The sequence below is a fragment of the Cherax quadricarinatus genome, chromosome 38, assembly GCF_038502225.1.
Source record: "Cherax quadricarinatus isolate ZL_2023a chromosome 38, ASM3850222v1, whole genome shotgun sequence".
Lineage (NCBI taxonomy): Eukaryota > Metazoa > Arthropoda > Malacostraca > Decapoda > Parastacidae > Cherax > Cherax quadricarinatus.
In genome coordinates, this window is record NC_091329.1 from 24,212,854 (window position 1) to 24,238,823 (window position 25,970).

Here is a 25,970-nt window from a genome sequence, read left to right on the forward strand (position 1 = left end):
TCCAGTACATAAGTGTCAGTCTTGCCTGTGCTTCAGATTCTTCATGACTACGGTGCTCATCACCTGCTCCTACACTGAGGGACTGGTTACCTCACCTTCCACTGTTTTCTGTTTTTTTACAGTCTTCTGATTATATCCATGTATTTTACTGACAAAGCCACTTAATCACCAGACGTCTACAAGTTGCTCAGATGTTGCACATGTGTCTAATTCTTCGTCTTGTGGTATTGTGTATAATTATATGCATCTGTTTCTAGAGTTTTCTCAAATTAAACTTTCCCTTTGTGTGTGTGTGTTGCAGGGAGGTGTTCCCGGGGTCTGCATCACCACTGACCTTATCACTTATACCTCAGTGTATTGACCTGACCTTCCAGAAGGAGCTCTCACGCATCAAATGGCCTTTCTACACGCCGGAGCCTCAGCACGTCCGCCTCAGTCCCTCTTACTACTCCCATGTTTTCCTAAACATGCTCGAGGTAGGTGGACCCTCTTCTAGCCTCTTGGAACGCGTTCCTAACTCTGAGTCACAGTTGCTAGAACACACCTGCACATAGAGACAGTCTCTACATGTGGTGTTCACCAGATATATTACGTCTCTTGATAACTTCGTCACAGGTGGTGGACGAGTCACGTCTGCCATCTGGCAGTCACTGCCTCGCCCTCAGCCTGGGAGACACACCCCTGGTATTTTATATTATATATTAATTCATAACCCTTGATGATTTATAGTATTTATTATATAATTTAAATGAATTTTAGATATTGATTTAAAAATGGTAATGTCCCTAAATAAATTACATTAGACATGTATGAAGGAATGAAGGTTTAACTGGCAGCTTCGAGGACATAGTGTCCCGTAGCTCGGTTAGTATCGCACTCATGTTACACATTGTGGTCCGTGGTTTAATCCCAGGTACGGGTGGAAACATTAGGGAGTGTTTCCTTAAGACACCTGCTGCCAGTGTTCACCTGGGTGTTAGCCGACTGGTATGGGTCGCATCCTGGGGACAAAATTAACTTAATTTGCCCGAAATTTTTTGCATAACCAGGGGTTTTCTATATAGTATGTCACTGATGTCAATTAGGTCTGTATAAGTTTTATCATGTATTTGTAGACAAAGATTATTATTATTATTATTATTATTATTATTATTATTATTATTATTATTATTATTATATGGGCCCACATGGAGACAGACATACTAATATACTGATGATACATTAGTCAGTATATTTCGACTTCTAACTGATATTCCTCTTTAACACAAGAGTAAGAATATCAATTAAAAAAATAGTTCTCTGTATTGCGTCCTCACATTATCTCTGACACTTTTCAACTGTCTTAAAATTGTGAGAGATAAAATTGTGAGAGATAAAATTGTGGGAGATAAAATTGTGAGAGATAAAATTGTGGGAGATAAAATTGTGAGAGATAAAATTGTGGGAGATAAAATTGTGAGAGATAAAATTGTGAGAGATAAAATTGTGGGAGATAAAATTGTGAGAGATAAAATTGTGGGAGATAAAATTGTGAGAGATAAAATTGTGGGAGATAAAATTGTGAGAGATAAAATTGTGGGAGATAAAATTGTGATAGATAAAATTGTGGGAGATAAAATTGTGAGAGATAAAATTGTGAGAGATAAAATTGTGAGAGATAAAATTGTGAGAGATAAAATTGTGAGAGATAAAATTGTGAGAGATAAAATTGTGAGAGATAAAATTGTGAGAGATAAAATTGTGAGAGATATAATTGTGAGAGATAAAATTGTGAGAGATATAATTGTGAGAGATAAAATTGTGAGAGATAAAATTGTGAGAGATATAATTGTGAGAGATAAAATTGTGAGAGATAAAATTGTGAGAGATAAAATTGTGAGAGATATAATTGTGAGAGATAAAATTGTGAGAGATAAAATTGTGAGAGATAAAATTGTGAGAGATAAAATTGTGAGAGATAAAACTGTGAGAGATAAAATTGTGAGAGATAAAATTGTGAGAGATATAATTGTGAGAGATAAAATTGTGAGAGATATAATTTTGAGAGATATAATTGTGAGAGATAAAATTGTGAGAGATAAAATTGTGAGAGATAAAATTGTGAGAGATAAAATTGTGAGAGATAAAACTGTGAGAGATAAAATTGTGAGAGATAAAACTGTGAGAGATAAAACTGTGAGAGATAAAATTGTGAGAGATAAAACTGTGAGAGATAAAACTGTGAGAGATAAAACTGTGAGAGATAAAATTGTGAGAGATAAAACTGTGAGAGATAAAATTGTGAGAGATAAAACTGATACACAACAGTGGATACCTAAATTATGATACGTTCAAGACCACGTCACGTGCGGGCAATAGCAACTATAAAGCATACGCAGCTATAGCATCGGGTATGCAGAGGCAAAAAACTAGAAGTGCAAGAACATAGAAAAATTATTGAAATAAAAAAAACAGCAGAAAATAGATAAGTGAACAGAGGAGTCATGGGTGAAAAGTAAGAATAAAGAGTAAAATAAGAATGACTGAGCAGTGGAAACCAAAACCAAGTCGAAATTGATTCAGAGTTACATCAGAAGACAGACGATGTAGACGATCAGAATATAACTGAAGGAAGGAGGAGAGCTCACGAGGATGTCATAGAAGTCTACAAGGAGCTGAACAAATTATGCATACTGGTGTTCCTGGTAGAAACGTGGACAATACCTGCAGGCTATTGAAACGACAGGTTATGAAAAATAAGGCGTGGAAAGAGGACCGGAAACTGAGTTGATGGCCACGGAGGAGTTAAGTGTGTCTTATCACCGAGTAATAATAATAATACTTATTTCTATAAGTACATGTACAGTGTATACAGCTCTAGCTGACATCAATGATATATTGTGTAGAAAACCTCTGGGTTTGCAAGGCATTTCGGGAAAATTAGTTATTTTTTGTCTCCATGATGCAACCCCACACACGTCGGCTAACACCCAGGTATCTACTTACTGCTAGTTGAACATGGCAGCAGGTGTCTTAAGGAAATACGCCATAATGTTTCCACCCTTACCTGGGATCGAACCACGGACCACAATATGTGAGCTAAGTGCGCTACCAACCGAGCTAGGGGATACCTATGTCATCAGAGGAGTACATTAGCCAACTAACCTCTGTAGAGAATTCGTGTTTAGGTAATCATAAGACTGGTATTCAAGAACATCGACAGAGTCAATCACAACACACCAGAGACAAGTTCTCATAGGCACAATTAGCGTGAGACTCAAATTTACAACGATACTAGTGCCAACGATACTAGTGCCAACGATACTAGTGCCAACGATACTCGTGCCAACGATACTAGTGCCAACGATACTAGTGCCAACGATACTAGTGCCAACGATACTAGTGCCAACGATACTAGTGCCAACGATACTAGTGCCAACGATACTAGTGCCAACGATACTAGTGCCAACGATACTAGTGCCAACGATACTAGTGTAAACTAAAGGAACTTCCTTGAGTGGACATTTAGCAAAAATCTACAACTAGTTATCAGAGACAAGACAACTTCCAAACAGCTGATAATGAAGTCCCAGTGTAGCAGAAGATGGAGAGACGTCCCTGTGTAGCAGAAGATGGAGAGACGTCCCAGTGTAGCAGAAGATAGAGAGACGTCCCTGTGTAGCAGAAGATGGAGAGACGTCCCAGTGTAGCAGAAGATGGAGAGACGTCCCTGTGTAGCAGAAGATGGAGAGACGTCCCTGTGTAGCAGAAGATGGAGAGACGTCCCAGTGTAGCAGAAGATGGAGAGACGTCCCAGTGTAGCAGAAGATGGAGAGACGTCCCAGTGTAGCAGAAGATGGAGAGACGTCCCAGTGTAGCAGAAGATGGAGAGACGTCCCAGTGTAGCAGAAGATGGAGAGACGTCCCAGTGTAGCAGAAGATGGAGAGACGTCCCAGTGTAGCAGAAGATGGAGAGACGTCCCAGTGTAGCAGAAGATGGAGAGACGTCCCAGTGTAGCAGAAGATGGAGAGACGTCCCAGTGTAGCAGAAGATGGAGAGACGTCCCAGTGTAGCAGAAGATGGAGAGACGTCCCAGTGTAGCAGAAGATGGAGAGACGTCCCAGTGTAGCAGAAGATGGAGAGACGTCCCAGTGTAGCAGAAGATGGAGAGACGTCCTAGTGTAGCAGAAGATGGAGAGACGTCCCAGTGTAGCAGAAGATGGAGAGACGTCCCAGTGTAGCAGAAGATGGAGAGACGTCCCAGTGTAGCAGAAGATGGAGAGACGTCCCAGTGTAGCAGAAGATGGAGAGACGTCCCAGTGTAGCAGAAGATGGAGAGACGTCCCAGTGTAGCAGAAGATGGAGAGACGTCCCAGTGTAGCAGAAGATGGAGAGACGTCCCAGTGTAGCAGAAGATGGAGAGACGTCCCAGTGTAGCAGAAGATGGAGAGACGTCCCAGTGTAGCAGAAGATGGAGAGACGTCCCAGTGTAGCAGAAGATGGAGAGACGTCCCTGTGTAGCAGAAGATGGAGAGACGTCCCTGTGTAGCAGAAGATGGAGAGACGTCCCAGTGTAGCAGAAGATGGAGAGACGTCCCAGTGTAGCAGAAGATGGAGAGACGTCCCAGTGTAGCAGAAGATGGAGAGACGTCCCAGTGTAGCAGAAGATGGAGAGACGTCCCAGTGTAGCAGAAGATGGAGAGACGTCCCAGTGTAGCAGAAGATGGAGAGACGTCCCAGTGTAGCAGAAGATGGAGAGACGTCCCAGTGTAGCAGAAGATGGAGAGACGTCCCAGTGTAGCAGAAGATGGAGAGACGTCCCAGTGTAGCAGAAGATGGAGAGACGTCCCAGTGTAGCAGAAGATGGAGAGACGTCCCAGTGTAGCAGAAGATGGAGAGACGTCCCAGTGTAGCAGAAGATGGAGAGACGTCCCAGTGTAGCAGAAGATGGAGAGACGTCCCAGTGTAGCAGAAGATGGAGAGACGTCCCAGTGTAGCAGAAGATGGAGAGACGTCCCAGTGTAGCAGAAGATGGAGAGACGTCCCAGTGTAGCAGAAGATGGAGAGACGTCCCAGTGTAGCAGAAGATGGAGAGACGTCCCAGTGTAGCAGAAGATGGAGAGACGTCCCAGTGTAGCAGAAGATGGAGAGACGTCCCAGTGTAGCAGAAGATGGAGAGACGTCCCAGTGTAGCAGAAGATGGAGAGACGTCCCAGTGTAGCAGAAGATGGAGAGACGTCCCAGTGTAGCAGAAGATGGAGAGACGTCCCAGTGTAGCAGAAGATGGAGAGTCGTCCCAGTGTAGCAGAAGATGGAGAGACGTCCCAGTGTAGCAGAAGATGGAGAGACGTCCCAGTGTAGCAGAAGATGGAGAGACGTCCCAGTGTAGCAGAAGATGGAGAGACGTCCCAGTGTAGCAGAAGATGGAGAGACGTCCCAGTGTAGCAGAAGATGGAGAGACGTCCCAGTGTAGCAGAAGATGGAGAGACGTCCCAGTGTAGCAGAAGATGGAGAGACGTCCCAGTGTCGCAGAAGATGGAGAGACGTCCCAGTGTAGCAGAAGATGGAGAGACGTCCCAGTGTAGCAGAAGATGGAGAGACGTCCCAGTGCAGCAAAAGATGGAGAGACGTCCCAGTGCAGCAGAAGATGGAGAGACGTCCCAGTGTAGCAGAAGATGGAGAGACGTCCAGTGTAGCAGAAGATGGAGAGACGTCCCAGTGAAGCAGAAGATGGAGAGACGTCCCAGTGTAGCAGAAGATGGAGAGACGTCCCAGTGAAGCAGAAGATGGAGAGACGTCCCAGTGTAGCAGAAGATGGAGAGACGTCCCAGTGTAGCAGAAGATGGAGACACGTCCCAGTGCAGCAGAAGATGGAGAGACGTCCCAGTGTAGCAGAAGATGGAGAGACGTCCCAGTGTAGCAGAAGATGGAGAGACGTCCCAGTGTAGCAGAAGATGGAGAGACGTCCCAGTGCAGCAGAAGATGGAGAGACGTCCCAGTGTAGCAGAAGATGGAGAGACGTCCCAGTGTAGCAGAAGATGGAGAGACGTCCCAGTGTAGCAGAAGATGGAGAGACGTCCCAGTGTAGCAGAAGATGGAGAGACGTCCCAGTGTAGCAGAAGATGGAGAGACGTCCCAGTGTAGCAGAAGATGGAGAGACGTCCCAGTGTAGCAGAAGATGGAGAGACGTCCCAGTGTAGCAGAAGATGGAGAGACGTCCCAGTGTAGCAGAAGATGGAGAGACGTCCCAGTGTAGCAGAAGATGGAGAGACGTCCCAGTGAAGCAGAAGATGGAGAGACGTCCCAGTGAAGCAGAAGATGGAGAGACGTCCCAGTGAAGCAGAAGATGGAGAGACGTCCCAGTGTAGCAGAAGATGGAGAGACGTCCCAGTGAAGCAGAAGATGGAGACACGTCCCAGTGAAGCAGAAGATGGAGAGACGTCCCAGTGTAGCAGAAGATGGAGAGACGTCCCAGTGTAGCAGAAGATGGAGAGACGTCCCAGTGTAGCAGAAGATGGAGAGACGTCCCAGTGTAGCAGAAGATGGAGAGACGTCCCAGTGCAGCAGAAGATGGAGAGACGTCCCAGTGTAGCAGAAGATGGAGAGATGTCCCAGTGTAGCTGAAGATGGAGACACGTCCCAGTGTAGCAGAAGATGGAGACACGTCCCAGTGTAGCAGAAGATGGAGAGATGTCCCAGTGTAGCTGAAGATGGAGAGACGTCCAAGTGTAGCAGAAGATGGAGACACGTCCCAGTGTAGCAGAAGATGGAGAGACGTCCCAGTGCAGCAGAAGATGGAGAGACGTCCCAGTGTAGCTGAAGATGGAGAAACGTCCCAGTGTAGCAGAAGATGGAGACACGTCCCAGTGTAGCAGAAGATGGAGAGATGTCCCAGTGCAGCAGAAGATGGAGAGACGTCCAAGTGTAGCAGAAGATGGAGACACGTCCCAGTGTAGCAGAAGATGGAGAGACGTCCCAGTGAAGCAGAAGATGGAGAGATGTCCCAGTGCAGCAGAAGATGGAGAGACGTCCCAGTGTAGCAGAAGATGGAGAGACGTCCCAGTGCAGCAGAAGATGGTGAGACGTCCCAGTGTAGCAGAAGATGGAGAGACGTCCCAGTGTAGCAGAAGATGGAGAGATGTCCCAGTGCAGCAGAAGATGGAGAGACGTCCAAGTGTAGCAGAAGATGGAGACACGTCCCAGTGCAGCAGAAGATGGAGAGACGTCCAAGTGTAGCAGAAGATGGAGAGACGTCCCAGTGTAGCAGAAGATGGAGAGATGTCCCAGTGTAGCAGAAGATGGAGAGACGTCCAAGTGTAGCAGAAGATGGAGAGACGTCCCAGTGTAGCAGAAGATGGAGAGACGTCCCAGTGAAGCAGAAGATGGAGAGACGTCCCAGTGAAGCAGAAGATGGAGACACGTCCCAGTGAAGCAGAAGATGGAGAGACGTCCCAGTGAAGCAGAAGATGGAGAGACGTCCCAGTGAAGCAGAAGATGGAGAGACGTCCCAGTGTAGCAGATGGAGAGACGTCCCTGTGTAGCAGAAGATGGAGAGACGTCCCATTGAAGCAGAAGATGGAGAGACGTCCCAGTGAAGCAGAAGATGGGGAGACGTCCCAGTGAAGCAGAAGATGGAGAGACGTCCCAGTGTACCAGATGGAGAGACGTCCCTGCGTAGCAGAAGATGAGAGGCGTCCCAGTATAGCAGAAGATGGAGAGACGTCCCAGTGTAGCAGAAGATGGAGAGACGTCCCAGTGTAGCAGAAGATGGAGAGACGTCCCAGTGTAGCAGAAGATGGAGAGATGTCCCAGTGCAGCAGAAGATGGAGAGACGTCCAAGTGTAGCAGAAGATGGAGAGACGTCCCAGTGTAGCAGAAGATGGAGAGACGTCCCAGTGAAGCAGAAGATGGAGAGACGTCCCAGTGAAGCAGAAGATGGGGAGACGTCCCAGTGAAGCAGAAGATGGAGAGACGTCCCAGTGTAGCAGATGGAGAGAAGTCCCTGTGTAGCAGAAGATGGAGAGACGTCCCAGTGAAGCAGAAGATGGAGAGACGTTCGAGTGTGGCAGAAGATGGAGAGACGTCCCAGTGAAGCAGAAGATAGAGAGACGTCCCAGTGAAGCAGAAGATGGAGAGACGTCCCAGTGAAGCAGAAGATGGGGAGACGTCCCAGTGAAGCAGAAAATGGAGAGACGTCCCAGTGAAGCAGAAGATAGAGAGACGTCCCAGTGTAGCAAAAGATGGGGAGACGTCCCAGTGCAGCAGAAGATGGAGAGACGTCCCACTGCAGCAGAAGATGGAGAGACGTCCCACTGCAACAGAAGATGGGGAGACGTCCCACTGCAGCAGAAGATGGAGAGACGTCCCTGTGTAGCACAAGATGGAGAGACGTCCCAGTGTAGCAGAAGATGGAGAGACGTCCCAGTGCAGCAGAAGATGGAGAGACGTCCCGTGTAGCAGATGGAGAGACATCCCAGTGCAGCAGAAGATGGAGAGACGTCCCAGTGTAGCAGAAGTTGGAGAAACGTCCCAGTGTAGCAGAAGATGGAGAAACGTCTCAGTGTAGCAGAAGATGGAGAGACGTCCCAGTGTAGCAGAAGATGGAGAGACGTCCCAGTGTAGCAGAAGATGGAGAGACGTCCCAGTGTAGCAGAAGATGGAGAGACGTCCCAGTATAGCAGAAGATGGAGAGACGTCCCAGTGCAGAAGAAGATGGAGAGACGTCCCAGTGCAGCAGAAGATGGAGAGACGTCCCAGTGCAGCAGAAGATGGAGAGACGTCCCAGTTCAGCAGAAAATGGAGAGACGTCCCAGTGCAGCAGAAGATGGAGAGACGTCCCAGTTTAGCAGAAGATGGAGAGACGTCCCAGTGTAGCAGAAGATGGAGAGACTCCCAGTTTAGCAGAAGATAGACGTCCCAGTGCAGCAGATGGAGAGACGTCCCAGTGTAGCAGAAGATGGAGAGACGTCCCAGTGTAGCAGAAGATGGAGAGACGTCCCAGTTTAGCAGCAGAAGGAGTGACGTCTCAGTGTAGTAGAAGAGGGAGAGACGTCCCAGTGTAGCAGAAGAGGGAGAGATGTCCCAGTGTAGCAGAAGAGGGAGAGACGTTCCAGTGTAGCAGAAGAGGAGAGGCGTCCCAGGTAGTCGAAATTGCTGGCCTACCGGAAGAATGTACAGAGAACTTTCACAGCACGTGTAAGTACGAAAAAGCACCTAAATTACTGGGAACAGTTGGAGTCCCTTGATTTGTACTCCCTGGAACGTAGGCCAGAAAGATACATAATATACACTTTGAAAATGCTAGAGAGACTATTCCCAAAATCTACACACGAAAATCACTCCCTACGAAAGCAAACGACTCGACAGGTAATGTAACATCCCTCCCAATGAAAAGCAGGGCAACCATGAGTACGCTAAGGGAAACACAGTAAGTGTCAGGGGCCCAAAACTGTTCAACTGCCTCCCAGCATACATAAAGGGGATTACCAATATACCCCTGGCTGCCTTCAAAAAGGCGCTGAACAGCATGCGGTCAACAGTAACAGCCTGGTTGATTAGGCCTTGAGTATAATAGCGAGCACATCTCCTGAGGCGTACTGCTATCAAATAACTGCTGCAGCATACTGGCGACTAGCAAACCGAAGAATAGCGTTCCGACACCTCTGTGAGGAATCGTTCAAGACTCTGTACACCGTGTACGTCAAGCCCATATTAGAATATGCAGCACCAGTTTGGATCCCACACTTTGTGAAGCACGTCAAGAAATTAGAGAAAGTGCAAAGGTTTGCAGTAAACTAGTCCTGGAGCTAAGGGGTATGTCCTACGAGGAGAGGATAAGTAAAATCGACCTGACGACACTGCAGGACAGGAGGGATAGGGGAACCTTCCGAGTGAAATTGACAAGGTGGATAAGGACAGGATGTTTCAGAGATGGGACACAGCAACAAGGGGTCACATCTGGAAGTTGAATACTCAGATAAGTCACATGGATGTTAGGAAATATTTGTTCAATCATAGCATTGTCAGGAAGTGGAAAAGTCTGGAGAGTGATGTAGTGGAGGCAGGATCCATACATAGCTTTACTACGAGGTATGATAAAGCTCATGGAGCAGGTAGTAGCCACCAATGATGAGGCGGGGCTAGGAGCTCTGACTCGACCCCTGCAACCACAAATAGGTGAATTACGTGAGTACACACACACACACACACACACACACACACACACACACACACACACACACACACACACACACACACACACACACACAGGGGAGGTGAAGGATTAGCACTGTTGCTCAGAAATCAGTGGAACTCGAAAGAAAAGAAAGGGGATAAACAGACAAGAGACACATGGCTCCAAAGCAAGCTTAGTTAAGGCTGGGGGACCCAAAGTAGTAGTAATTGCAGTGACATACAACCCACCGCCTAACAATAGGAGATTGTAGCAATGATGTGAAAACACCACAGTAATGGTCAACATCATAGTTGAAGCAGCTATGAGTGCTGCTCACAGAACTATAGTACGTACTCATCATGCGTGGTTTTAATCACATACTGACTGGGAGAACTGAGACATACATGGAGGACCGGAAGCGTGGAGGGATAAGTTGATGGAAGTGTCAGCATGTTAAGGATACGACAAGAGATATTAGGTACAAGACTGTACCTAATATTTACCACAAGTATACCAGACATAGGAGAAACAGAATATGTGCCAGCAACTATGTAGTGCTGAAATTGGAGTACTTTGTGAAACTAAACGTAGAGGGAAGAATGACATGTAAAGATCGTGGAAAGCCAGGTGTTAGAGGAGGAAATTCTGCAGGGATGAGGGAATTCCTGAATGTATTGCAGTGGGAAAGGGAACTGGATAAGATGATGGAATACGGAGCTGGAAAGTGGCGGGAGGCAGAGTAGAGCTTCATATCCAAAACACAAATTGGAAATAGGAATCACAAAGGGAGCCTTGGTTTAACCAGAGATGCAGAGAGGGAGAAAAAACTTAAGAGCGTGGAAAAAGTATAGAAAGCAAAATGCAAATAATAACAGAAGTGAACAGATTAGCTTGAAGTGATTATGCATGGAATTACATTTTGTTTAAGTCTTGCCAAGCAGTTGTGTAAGTGACAGTCTCGCTTGGACTTCAGATGCAGTTCCGAGACAATGAGGAGAAGATGACAGCAGCAAACAGAGCTATGGACTTGGCAATATACGGTCATATAGTGAGCACTGACGAGTACCTGGCGTGGGGCAAGGAACGCTTTGGTCTGGCCAGTATCTTCAACAGGTGGATCTACCTCATCTTCCTGGTGTATGTAAGTACTACTACCCCTCATCTTCCTGTTGTATATAAGTACTACTACCCATCATCCTCCAGCTGTATGTAAGTACTACTATCCCTCATCCTCCTGCTGTGTGTAAGTACTAATACCCCTCATCCTCCTGCTGTATGTAAGTACTAATATCCCTCATCCTCCTGCTGTATGTAAGTACTACTACCCCTCATCTTCCTGTTGTATATAAGTACTACTACCCATCATCCTCCAGCTGTATGTAAGTACTACTATCCCTCATCCTCCTGCTGTGTGTAAGTACTACTACCCGTCATCCTCCAGCTGTATGTAAATACTACTACCCCTCATCCTCCTGCTGTGTGTAAGTACTACTACCCGTCATCCTCCAGCTGTATGTAAATACTACTACCCCTCATCCTCCTGCTGTGTGTAAGTACTACTACCCGTCATCCTCCAGCTGTATGTAAGTACTACTATCCCTCATCCTCCTGCTGTGTGTAAGTACTACTACCCGTCATCCTCCAGCTGTATGTAAGTACTACTATCCCTCATCCTCCTGCTGTGTGTAAGTACTAATACCCCTCATCCTCCTGCTGTATGTAAGTACTACTACCTCTCATCCTCCTGCTGTATGTAGGTACTACTACCTATCATCCTCCAGCTGTATGTAAGTACTACTATCCCTCATCCTCCTGCTGTATGTAAGTACTACTACCTATCATCCTCCTGCTGTATGTAAGTACTACTACCTATCACCCTCCAGCTGTATGTAAGTACTACTATCCCTCATCCTCCTGCTGTATGTAAGTACTACTACCTCTCATCCTCCTGCTGTATGTAAGTACTACTACCCCTCATCCTCCTGCTGTATATAAGTACTACTATCCCTCATTCTCCAGCTGTATGTAAGTACTACTATCCCTCATCCTCCTGCTATATGTAAGTATTACTACCTCTCATCCTCCTGCTGTATGTAAGTACTACTACCTCTCATCCTCCAGCTGTATGTAAGTACTACTACCCCTCATTATCCTGCTGTATGTAAGTACTACTATCCCTCATCCTCCAGCTGTATGTAAGTACTACTATCCCTCATCCTCCAGCTGTATGTAAGTACTACTACCTCTCATCCTCCTGCTGTATGTAAGTACTACTACCTCTCATCCTCCTGCTGTATGTAAGTACTACTACCCCTCATCCTCCTGCTGTATGTAAGTACTACTACCCCTCATCCTCCAGCTGTATGTAAGTACTACTACCCCTCATCCTCCAGCTTATGTAAGTATTACTACCTCTCATCCTCCTGCTGTATGTAAATACTACTACCCCTCATCCTCCAGCTGTATGTAAGTACTACTACCCCTCATCCTCGTGCTGTATGTAAGTACTACTACCCCTCATCCTCCTGCTGTATGTAAGTACTACTACCTCTCATCCTCCTGCTGTATGTAAGTACTACTACCCCTCATCCTCCTGCTGTATGTAAGTACTACTATCCCTCATCCTCCAGCTGTATGTAAGTACTACTACCTCTCATCCTCCTGCTGTATGTAAGTACTACTACCCCTCATCCTCCAGCTGTATGTAAGTACTACTACCCCTCATTATCCTGCTGTATGTAAGTACTACTACCTCTCATCCTCCTGCTGTATGTAAGTACTACTACCTCTCATCCTCCTGCTGTATGTAAGTACTACTACCTCTCATCCTCCTGCTGTATGTAAGTACTATTACCTCTCATCCTCCTGCTGTATGTAAGTACTACTACCCCTCATTATCCTGCTGTATGTAAGTACTACTACCTCTCATCCTCCTGCTGTATGTAAGTACTACTACAACTCATCCTCCAGCTGTATGTAAGTACTAATACCCCTCATCCTCCTGCTGTATGTAAGTACTACTACCTCTCATCCTCCTGCTGTATGTAAGTACTACTATCCCTCATCCTCCTGCTGTATGTAAGTACTACTACCTCTCATCCTCCTGCTGTATGTAAGTACTACTATCCCTCATCCTCCAGCTGTATGTAAGTACTACTACCCCTCATCCTCCAGCTGTATGTAAGTACTACTACCTCTCATCCTCCTGCTGTATGTAAGTACTACTACCCCTCCTCCTCCTGCTGTATGTAAGTACTACTATCCCTCATCCTCCTGCTGTATGTAAGTACTACTACCCCTCATCCTCCTGCTGTATGTAAGTACTACTGCCTCTCATCCTCCTGCGGTATGTAAGTGCTACTATCCCTCATCCTCCTGCTGTATGTAAGTACTACTACCCCTCATCCTCCTGCTGTATGTAAGTACTACTATCCCTCATCCTCCTGCTGTATGTAAGTACTACTACCTCTCATCCTCCTGCTGTATGTAAGTACTTCTATCACTCATCCTCCAGCTGTATGTAAGTACTACTACCTCTCATCCTCCTGCTGTATGTAAGTACTACTATCCCTCATCCTCCAGCTGTATGTAAGTACTACTATCCCTCATCCTCCTGCTGTATGTAAGTACTACTATCTCTCATCCTCCAGCTGTATGTAACTACTACTACCTCTCATCCTCCTGCTGTATGTAAGTACTACTACCCCTCATCCTCCAGCTGTATGTAAGTACTACTACCCCTCATCCTCCTGCTGTATGTAAGTACTACTATCCCTCATCCTCCAGCTGTATGTTAAGTACTACTACCTCTCATCCTCCTGCTGTATGTAAGTACTACTACCTCTCATCCTCCTGCTGTATGTAAGTACTACTACCTCTCATCCTCCAGCTGTATGTAAGTACTACTATCCCTCATCCTCCTGCTGTATGTAAGTACTACTACCTCTCATCCTCCTGCTGTATGTAAGTACTACTACCTCTCATCCTCCTGCTGTATGTAAGTACTACTACCTCTCATCCTCCTGCTGTATGTAAGTACTACTACCTCTCATCCTCCTGCTGTATGTAAGTACTACTACCCCTCATTATCCTGCTGTATGTAAGTACTACTACCTCTCATCCTCCTGCTGTATGTAAGTACTACTACCTCTCATCCTCCTGCTGTAAGTACTACTATCCCTCATCCTCCAGCTGTATGTAAGTACTACTATCCCTCATCCTCCTGCTGTATGTAAGTACTACTACCTCTCATCCTCCTGCTGTATGTAAGTACTACTACCTCTCATCCTCCTGCTGTATGTAAGTACTACTACCTCTCATCCTCCTGCTGTATGTAAGTACTACTATCCCTCATCCTCCTGCTGTATGTAAGTACTACTACCTCTCATCCTCCAGCTGTATGTAAGTACTACTATCCCTCATCCTCCTGCTGTATGTAAGTACTACTACCTCTCATCCTCCTGCTGTATGTAAGTACTACTACCTCTCATCCTCCTGCTGTAAGTACTACTACCCCTCATCCTTCTTCTGTATGTAAGTACTACTACCTCTCATCCTCCTGCTGTATGTAAGCACTACTATCCCTCATCCTCCTGCTGTATGTAAGTACTACTACCTCTCATCCTCCTGCTGTATGTAAGTACTACTACCTCTCATCCTCCTGCTGTATGTAAGTACTACTACCTCTCATCCTCCAGCTGTATGTAAGTACTACTATCCCTCATCCTCCAGCTGTATGTAAGTACTACTACCTCTCATCCTCCAGCTGTATGTAAGTACTACTATCCCTCATCCTCCAGCTGTATGTAAGTACTACTACCTCTCATCCTCCTGCTGTATGTAAGTACTACTACCTCTCATCCTCCTGCTGTATGTAAGTACTACTACCTCTCATCCTCCTGCTGTATGTAAGTACTACTATCCCTCATCCTCCAGCTGTATGTAAGTACTACTACCTCTCATCCTCCTGCTGTATGTAAGTACTACTACCTCTCATCCTCCTGCTGTATGTAAGTACTACTACCTCTCATCCTCCTGCTGTATGTAAGTACTACTACCCCTCATCCTCCTGCTGTATGTAAGTACTACTATCCCTCATCCTCCAGCTGTATGTAAGTACTACTACCTCTCATCCTCCTGCTGTATGTAAGTACTACTACCTCTCATCCTCCTGCTGTATGTAAGTACTACTACCTCTCATCCTCCTGCTGTATGTAAGTACTACTACCTTTCATCCTCCTGCTGTATGTAAGTACTACTACCTCTCATCCTCCTGCTGTATGTAAGTACTACTACCCCTCATCCTCCTGCTGTATGTAAGTACTACTACCTTTCATCCTCCTGCTGTATGTAAGTACTACTACCTCTCATCCTCCTGCTGTATGTAAGTACTACTACCTCTCATCCTCCTGCTGTATGTAAGTACTACTACCTCTCATCCTCCTGCTGTATGTAAGTACTACTACCTTTCATCCTCCTGCTGTATGTAAGTACTACTACCTCTCATCCTCCTGCTGTATGTAAGTACTACTACCCCTCATCCTCCTGCTGTATGTAAGTACTACTACCTTTCATCCTCCTGCTGTATGTAAGTACTACTACCTCTCATCCTCCTGCTGTATGTAAGTACTACTACCCCTCATCCTCCTGCTGTATGTAAGTACTACTACCTCTCATCCTCCTGCTGTATGTAAGTACTACTACCTCTCATCCTCCTGCTGTATGTAAGTACTACTATCCCTCATCCTCCTGCTGTATGTAAGTACTACTACCTCTCATCCTCCTGCTGTATGTAAGTACTACTATCCCTCATCCTCCTGCTGTATGTAAGTACTACTACCTCTCATCCTCCTGCTGTATGTAAGTACTACTATCCCTCATCCTCCTGCTGTATGTAAGTACTACTAACCCTCATCCTCCAGCTGTATGTAAGTACTACTATCCCTCATCCTCCTGCTGTATGTATGTACTACTACCTCTCATCCTCCTGCTGTATGTAAGTACTACTATCCCTCATCCTCCTGCTGTATGTAAGTACTACTAACCCTCATCCTCCAGCTGTATGTAAGTACTACTAACCCTCATCCTCCTGCTGTATGTAAGTACTACTACCTCTCATGCTCCTGCTGTATGTAAGTACTACTACCTCTCATCCTCCTGCTGTATGTAAGTACTACTATCCCTCATCCTCCTGCTGTATGTAAGTACTACTACCTCTCATCCTCCTGCTGTATGTAAGTACTACTACCTCTCATCCTCCTGCTGTATGTAAGTACTACTACCTCTCATCCTCCTGCTGTATGTAAGTACTACTATCCCTCATCCTCCTGCTGTATGTAAGTACTACTACCTTTCATCCTCCTGCTGTATGTAAGTACTACTACCTCTCATCCTCCTGCTGTATGTAAGTACTACTGACCCTCATCCTCCTGCTGTATGTAAGTACTACTACCTCTCATCCTCCTGCTGTATGTAAGTACTACTGACCCTCATCCTCCTGCTGTATGTAAGTACTACTACCTCTCATCCTCCTGCTGTATGTAAGTACTACTACCTCTCATCCTCCTGCTGTATGTAAGTACTACTACCTCTCATCCTCCTGCTGTATGTAAGTACTACTACCTCTCATCCTCCTGCTGTATGTAAGTACTACTACCTCTCATCCTCCTGCTGTATGTAAGTACTACTACCTCTCATCCTCCTGCTGTATGTAAGTACTACTACCTCTCATCCTCCTGCTGTATGTAAGTACTACTACCTCTCATCCTCCAGCTGTATGTAAGTACTACTACCTCTCATCCTCCAGCTGTATGTAAGTACTACTGACCCTCATCCTCCTGCTGTATGTAAGTACTACTACCTCTCATCCTCCAGCTGTATGTAAGTACTACTACCTCTCATCCTCCAGCTGTATGTAAGTACTACTAACCCTCATCCTCCTGCAGTATGTAAGTACTACTACCTCTCATCCTCCTGCTGTATGTAAGTACTACTACCTCTCATCCTCCAGCTGTATGTAAGTACTACTAACCCTCATCCTCCAGCTGTATGTAAGTACTACTAACCCTCATCCTCCTGCAGTATGTAAGTACTACTACCTCTCATCCTCCAGCTGTATGTAAGTACTACTACCTCTCATCCTCCAGCTGTATGTAAGTACTACTAACCCTCATCCTCCTGCTGTATGTAAGTACTACTACCTCTCATCCTCCTGCTGTATGTAAGTACTACTAACCCTCATCCTCCTGCTGTATGTAAGTACTACTACCTCTCATCCTCCTGCTGTATGTAAGTACTACTATCCCTCATCCTCCTGCTGTATGTAAGTACTACTACCTTTCATCCTCCTGCTGTATGTAAGTACTACTACCTCTCATCCTCCTGCTGTATGTAAGTACTACTGACCCTCATCCTCCTGCTGTATGTAAGTACTACTACCTCTCATCCTCCTGCTGTATGTAAGTACTACTGACCCTCATCCTCCTGCTGTATGTAAGTACTACTACCTCTCATCCTCCTGCTGTATGTAAGTACTACTACCTCTCATCCTCCTGCTGTATGTAAGTACTACTACCTCTCATCCTCCTGCTGTATGTAAGTACTACTACCTCTCATCCTCCTGCTGTATGTAAGTACTACTACCTCTCATCCTCCTGCTGTATGTAAGTACTACTACCTCTCATCCTCCTGCTGTATGTAAGTACTACTACCTCTCATCCTCCTGCTGTATGTAAGTACTACTACCTCTCATCCTCCTGCTGTAAGTACTACTACCTCTCATCCTCCTGCTGTATGTAAGTACTACTACCTCTCATCCTCCTGCTGTAAGTACTACTACCTCTCATCCTCCTGCTGTATGTAAGTACTACTACCTCTCATCCTCCTGCTGTAAGTACTACTACCTCTCATCCTCCTGCTGTATGTAAGTACTACTACCTCTCATCCTCCTGCTGTATGTAAGTACTACTACCTCTCATCCTCCAGCTGTATGTAAGTACTACTACCTCTCATCCTCCAGCTGTATGTAAGTACTACTGACCCTCATCCTCCTGCTGTATGTAAGTACTACTACCTCTCATCCTCCAGCTGTATGTAAGTACTACTACCTCTCATCCTCCAGCTGTATGTAAGTACTACTAACCCTCATCCTCCTGCAGTATGTAAGTACTACTACCTCTCATCCTCCTGCTGTATGTAAGTACTACTACCTCTCATCCTCCAGCTGTATGTAAGTACTACTAACCCTCATCCTCCTGCAGTATGTAAGTACTACTACCCCTCATCCTCCTGCTGTATTTAAGTACTACTACCTCTCATCCTCCAGCTGTATGTAAGTACTACTACCTCTCATCCTCCAGCTGTATGTAAGTACTACTAACCCTCATCCTCCTGCAGTATGTAAGTACTACTACCTCTCATCCTCCTGCTGTATGTAAGTACTACTACCTCTCATCCTCCAGCTGTATGTAAGTACTACTACCTCTCATCCTCCTGCTGTATGTAAGTACTACTACCTCTCATCCTCCTGCTGTATGTAAGTACTACTACCTCTCATCCTCCTGCTGTATGTAAGTACTACTACCTCTCATCCTCCTGCTGTATGTAAGTACTACTATCCCTCACCCTGTAGGAGCCCCTGATTTCACTCACTGGGTTCTATTTGTGAGGAAGTTAAATATTTATCTGCCCACCTTCCTAATTATTTCTTTTTTGCACGTATTTTGAGTGCAATTACCTCATGATCACACCGAGGGTTTTGCAAAGTCAGTGTATACTTCATCTACATTTTGTCTGTCTTCAAACACATCTCAGAAATATTTTGCAATGGTCCAGCAGTTAGGAAAGACAGGAGCGACCTGTTGTGAGCCCATGTTGACCCTGGCTGTGCAACTGCAGCAATTTCATGTGATTGGTAAACTTGCTTCTTAAATCGCTTTCAAAAATCATAAAAATGTGGAATGTTAGGGCTATTTGTTTATAGTTTTTGCCATTTGTTTTACTACCACCTTTGTGGAGTGGGGCAGTATTAGTGTTTTTTAATGACTTCGGGATAACTTGTGTCTACACTTCTTCTCCATAGAATATTTAAGGCACATGATAAGGGTTTCTTGCAATTTTTGATGAATATCGAGTTTCACGAGTCTGGACCTCGGGTAGAGTGCACGGGCATCCAATCAATAGCTTCAAAATCAAGTGGGGTTAGAGTTATATCAGAAATTATTGATGTCTGCAGCATTTTGTGTCTCATGAAGACCTCATTTGTGTCGTCACTGAGCACTGAGTCGTACTGGCACTTAAGTATTTCACTCATTTATTTGTCATCGATGTATGTTCCATCTCCTCTAATCAAAGACCCGATACTAGATGTTATTTTTGACATGGCTTTTGCATATGAGAAGAGCAGACAAATATTCTCTACAGTTAAAGCACAGGAGCAAAGATCCATTTCACAGTGATACCCTAAGTTTTATGTTAATTATCGTGTGTATATGCGGCTCCATGTCTGTGTTTAGTCAGGTTACACAAGTCAACACTGTGGTTCCTCTGTCCTCTGGTCAACACTGTGTGGTTCCTCTGTCCTCTGGTCAACACTGTGTGGTTCCTCTGTCCTCTGGTCAACACTGTGTGGTTCCTCTGTCCTCTGGTCAACACTGTGTGGTTCCTCTGTCCTCTGGTCAACACTGTGTGGTTCCTCTGTCCTCTGGTCAACACTGTGTGGTTCCTCTGTCCTCTGGTCAACACTGTGTGGTTCCTCTGTCCTCTGGCTGCTGCTGCAGTTTTTGTGTGGTATTATGAAGGTATGTTGTGTGGTATTATGAAGGTATGTTGTGTGGTATTATGAAGGTATGTTGTGTGGTATTATGAAGGTATGTTGTGTGGTATTATGAAGGTATGTTGTAGTTCTACGGTCTTTATGCAACATATTACCTACATGTTGTGGGTGTTCAGTAGTTGTGTAAGAGACGTGAGGGGAAGTTTACGCCAGTAATCTCTGCCTGATTATCAAGTCATTCTTGTGATCTCATCAGTAGCTTCTTAAAGGGAACGTCACATTATCAAGTCATTCTTGTGATCTCATCAGTAGCTTCTTAAAGGGGACGTCACATTATCAAGTCATTCTTGTGATCTCATCAGTAGCTTCTTAAAGGGAACGTCACATTATCAAGTCATTCTTGTGATCTCATCAGTAGCTTCTTAAAGGGAACGTCACATTATCAAGTCATTCTTGTGATCTCATCAGTAGCTTCTTAAAGGGAACGTCACATTATCAAGTCATTCTTGTGATCTCATCAGTAGCTTCTTAAAGGGAACGTCACATTATCAAGTCATTCTTGTGATCTCATCAGTAGCTTCTTAAAGGGGACGTCACATTATCAAGTCATTCTTGTGATCTCATCAGTAGCTTCTTAAAGGGAACGTCACATTATCAAGTCATTCTTGTGATCTCATCAGTAGCTTCTTAAAGGGAACGTCACATTATCAAGTCATTCTTGTGATCTCATCAGTAGCTTCTTAAAGGGGACGTCACATTATCAAGTCATTCTTGTGATCTCATCAGTAGCTTCTTAAAGGGGACGTCACATTATCAAGTCATTCTTGTGATCTCATCAGTAGCTTCTTAAAGGGGACGTCACATTATCAAGTCATTCTTGTGATCTCATCAGTAGCTTCTTAAAGGGAACGTCACATTATCAAGTCATTCTTGTGATCTCATCAGTAGCTTCTTAAAGGGGACGTCACATTATCAAGTCATTCTTGTGATCTCATCAGTAGCTTCTTAAAGGGGACGTCACATTATCAAGTCATTCTTGTGATCTCATCAGTAGCTTCTTAAAGGGGACGTCACATTATCAAGTCATTCTTGTGATCTCATCAGTAGCTTCTTAAAGGGAACGTCACATTATCAAGTCATTCTTGTGATCTCATCAGTAGCTTCTTAAAGGGGACGTCACATTATCAAGTCATTCTTGTGATCTCATCAGTAGCTTCTTAAAGGGGACGTCACTTCCCCGGTTTTCTAATAATATGCTATTTTTCCACTATAATCTACCTTGTTTATAATTACTATCACATTTGCTTTGTCTGCTTTCGTAAGGTGAAGTCTGGGATCTTCCTTAATTCATGGTATAACTTAACAAATCTTTGAGGACAATTGTGTTGCAAAGATTTGTTAAGTTATACCATGAATTAAGGAAAGATCCTGGACTTCACCTTACGAAAGCAGACAAAGGAAATGGGATAATAATTATTAACAAGGAAGAGTATAGGGGGGAAATAAACATGATATTAGGAGACAGGGAGACTCCTGAGCCTCTTTTAAGGTATACCAGGGGGCGTAGTGTAGTGATTACGCTAAGCTGAGAAAGGTTAGGTAAGGTAGAATGTATTGGGACTAGAGCAAAGTAAGTGTAGAAAACTTGCGCCAGTGACCTCCCAGGTCCATCACACACTGCTGACAGATACAACTAACTGGGCTGTCATCTCCCAGTGAGGACACTGCTGTTTGCTGGCTTTGTTGCTTAGGAATTATTTTGTCATCACCTAATACTTACCGAATTACATTACTGCAATTATAAGTCAGCTCCACAAGTCAGTCAAAGTAAAAAATGTATTTCTACATGAGGCAGTGTTGTACAGAGATGGGTGATATTTGGCTGTGCTTGCAGAAAGCCCGTAGTTATGCACAGCATTTCTGGCAAAAGTCGAATATTTAAAGATCTTGGACCTCCTCATAAACATTTTTCTTTAGATACTCTCTCTCTCACACACACACACACACAATATATATATATATATATATATATATATATATATATATATATATATATATATATATATATATATATATATATATATATATATATATATATATATATATATATATTTTATTAACACATTGGCCGATTCCCACCAAGGCAGGGTGGCCCGAAGAAGAAAAACTTTCATCATTCACTCCATCACTGTCTTGCCAGAAGGGTGCTTTACACTACAGTTATAAAACTGCAACATTAACACCCCTCCTTCAGAGTGCAGGCACTGTACTTCCCACTTGCAGGACTCAAGTCCGGCCTGCCGGTTTCCCTGAATCCCTTCATAAATGTTACTTTGCTCACTCCAACAGCACGTCAAGTATTAAAAACAATTTGTCTCCATTCACTCCTATCAAATACGCTCACGCATGCCTGCTGGAAGTCCAAGCCCCTCGCACACAAAACCTCCTTTACCCCCTCCCTCCAACCTTTCCTAGGCCGACCCCTACCCCGCCTTCCCTCCACTACAGATTGATACACTCTTGAAGACATTCTGTTTCGTTTCATTCTCTCTACATGTCCGAACCACCTCAACAACCCTTCCTCAGCCCTCTGGACAACAGTTTTGGCAATCCTGCACCTCCTCCTAACTTCCAAACTTCACTTTTAATTTTCTTCATCTACAAACCCTACCAAATTCATCCACCAACCTCTGCAACTTCTCGTCAGAATCACCCAAGAGCACAGTGTCATCAGCAAAGAGCAACTGTGACAACTCCCACTTTATGTTTGATTCTTTATCTTTTAACTCCACACCTCTTGTCAAGACCCTCGCATTTACTTCTCTTACAACCCCATCTATAAATATATTAAACAACCACGGTGACATCACACATCCTTGTCTAAGGCCTACTTTTACTGGGAAATAATTTCCCTCTCTCCTACATACTCTAACTTGAGCCTCACTATCCTCGTAAAAACTCTTCACTGCTTTCAGCAACCTATCTCCTATGTGATGAATGGTTTTGAAAACCGACAAGTTGAAGAATTGAGACACTTATGCAACACATGGGAATCTTTATTGAAGAAACGTTTCGCCACAGTGGCTTCATCAGTCCAATACAAAGTAGAAATGGGTAAGGAGAGTAGAAGTTTTGAGGTAATCAGTCCCTCAACCTGGAAACGATGTGTTCAGTCCATCACTCATCTCACCGCAGTATATAAGCCACCTCTCTGGCCCTGTGCTGCACTTCCTACAAGAGTGATGGACTGAACACATCGTTTCCAGGTTGAGGGACTGATTACCTCAAAACTTCTACTCTCCTTACCCATTTCTACTTTGTATTGGACTGATGAAGCCACTGTGGCGAAACGTTTCTTCAATAAAGATTCCCATGTGTTGCATAAGTGTCTCAATTCTTCAACCTATCTCCTACACCATACATCTGCAACATCTGTCACATTGCCTCCCCCCCATCTATCCTGTCATACGCCTTTTCCAAATCCATAAATGCCACAAAAACCTCTTTAGCCTTATCTAAATGCTATTCACTTATATGTTTCACTGTAAACACTTGGTCTACACACCCCCTACCTTTCCTAAAACTTCCTTGTTCATCTGCTATCCTACTCTCCGTCTGTTCTTTCAATAATAACTCTACCATACACTTTACCAGGTATACTCAGCAGACTTATTCCCCTATAATTTTTGCACTCTCTTTTGTCCCCTTTGCGTTTATACAAAAGAACTATGCATGCTCTCTGCCAATCCCTAGGTACCTTACCCTCTTCCATACATTTATTAAATAATAGCACCAGCCACTCCAAAACTATATCCCCACCTGCTTTTAACATTTCTATCTTTATCCCATCAATCCCGGCTGCCTTACCCCCTTTCATTTTACCTACTGCCTCACATAAGAACATAAGAATGTAGGAACACTGCAGAAGGCCTACTGGCCCATACGAGGCAGGTCCTTATCAAAACGATCTCTACCTAAAGCCACCCAAGAAATAACTCCCGTACCCAAGTTGTGTAATGTCGTCTGCATAGGCTAGTGTGATGGAGTTGTGGTATACAGGTGTTGGAATGTCATTAGTGTATAAAATGTAGAGGGTAGGGGAGAGGACAGATCCCTGGGGTACTCCGGCTTTTAGTGTGAAGTAGTCAGAGTAACAGCCTTGGAATTTGATTCTCATGGTACGGCCGTCTAGGAAGTTGCAGAGGAGTTTACGAGTAGTGAGAGGCAGGTTGAAGTTAGTGCAGAGTTTGTACTTGAGCCCTTCGTGCCAGACAGTGTCAAAGTCCTTTTCAACGTCTTTTGCAACCAAGGCTGTCCTGTTTCTTTGTTTTGTGTTGATGTGGATGTAGTTGAGAATGATGTTAATGGCATCCTGTGTGGATCTGTGTGTTCTGAAGCCAAACTGGCCATCATAAAGTAGAGAATTGTGTTCCAGGTATCTGCGAAGGCGATGATTGATGAGTTTTTCAAAGAGTTTTCCTAAAGTTTCGAGGAGGCTGATAGGGCGATAGTTTCTAGGGTCAGAGTGGTCTTTATTGGGTTTAGGAAGGAGGATAGCAGTAGCAGCTTTGAAGAGGGAAGGGAAGTATCCAGAGGCAAGGGAGGCATTGAGGAGGTTTGTATAGGCAGTAATGATAGAGTCAGGAAGGTGTTTCAGGATAATATGGTTTAGGCCAGAAGCACCAGGAGCCTTGGGAGGAAGGTGTCTGAGGAGAGTTTTAATGTGAAAGGAGTGTCGAGTTCTTGGGAGGAGGTAAGAGAGTCTAGATGTATGTGGCTATCTGGTGTTGTTTCTTGTGTGTGTGCAGTGTTCCAGTGTTCTATGTTCTGAATGTGTTGAATAACGTTAGGGTGAGGTGGGTGAGCGTGGAAGATGTTCTCCCAGATGTGTTTGAAGATATTGGCAGCAGCCTGCGGGTCTGAGATGTGTGTGTTGTTGTGGGTGATGTGTTTGAATTTGTTGGTGGGAGTTGTGCCTCTGATTTTTTTGATAAAGTTCCAGAAGGCTTTAGTGTTTTTAATACGCTGCTTGTCTGCTTGTTGTATGAGTTGTAACCAGTGATTGTTGTGGTCTTGGTCTAGGCTGCGTAAAATATCGTTTCTAAGGTAAGTGAGATCTAATCGGACTTGATTAAATCTATGTGTGTTGTAGAGGAAGCGGTTGTGGTAGCAGATAATTAGTCTTCTTGTTCTGAGTGACGGTTTGAAGGAATAACGAGTGGTGTGAGTTTTCTTTGGTATTGCGATGTTGGTTGCTTGTGTAATGGTGTCCTGGATGAGATCAAGTTGAGTATCGATGTCAGAGATGGGTTTGTTGTTGTAATCATAGGTGAGGTTAATATTGTCTATGTGTTGTTTGAAAGCATCCCAGTCAGCGTTCTTGTAGGAGAAGGAAGGTGTGGTTGGAATGAGGATAGGGTTGGAGGAGATGTGTAAGATGACTGGGATGTGATCAGAGCCTGTAATAGGGTCAGGTGAAATGTAGTGTTGAAATAGAGAGCTGGCTCGGTTTGCCAGAATGATGTCTGGTTTGCCTTGGCCCGTGTGGTTGTAGAAGGTATTGAAGTCTGGGCCAAGATGAATTAGGTGTTTATGGTTTGTGAGGTTGAGTAATTGGAGACCAAGTTGGTTGTTACTTGCGTGATGAAAGGCGGTGTGTTTGGCATTCATGTCAGCTAGTAGGTATGTTGGTGTGTTGGTGTAGTTGAAGACTAAGGAAAGGTCGTGTATGTTGAGAATAGTGTTTGGGCGAGCATAGGTGGTGAAAAAGATAAAGGGACCGAGGTGGGTGTGTATTCTGACTGCAAGACAGTGTTTCATACTTCCCCCACACTCACAATTGGCTCTTCCTCACTCCTACAATATGTTATTTCTCCTTGTCCTATACATGAAATCACAGCTTCCCTATCTTCATCAACTTTTAACAATTCCTCAAAATATTCCCTCCATCTTCCCAATACCTCTAACTCTCCATTTAATAACTCTCCTCTCCTGTTTTTAACCGACAAATCCATTTGTTCTCTAGGCTTCCTTAACTTGTTAAT

General features: G+C 44.6%; 1 protein-coding gene across 1 annotated transcript in view; it reads left to right on the forward strand.

Annotated features, from left to right (window-relative positions):
- The window catches only part of LOC128692823 (rifampicin phosphotransferase), a 240,021-nt gene that overhangs the window by 109,708 nt on the left and 104,343 nt on the right, over positions 1–25,970 (forward strand). The window contains exons 17-18 of the mRNA XM_070092185.1: positions 302–476; positions 11,128–11,295. Coding sequence (XP_069948286.1) covers positions 302–476; positions 11,128–11,295 — 343 coding nt within the window. The remainder of the gene's footprint in view (positions 1–301; positions 477–11,127; positions 11,296–25,970) is intronic.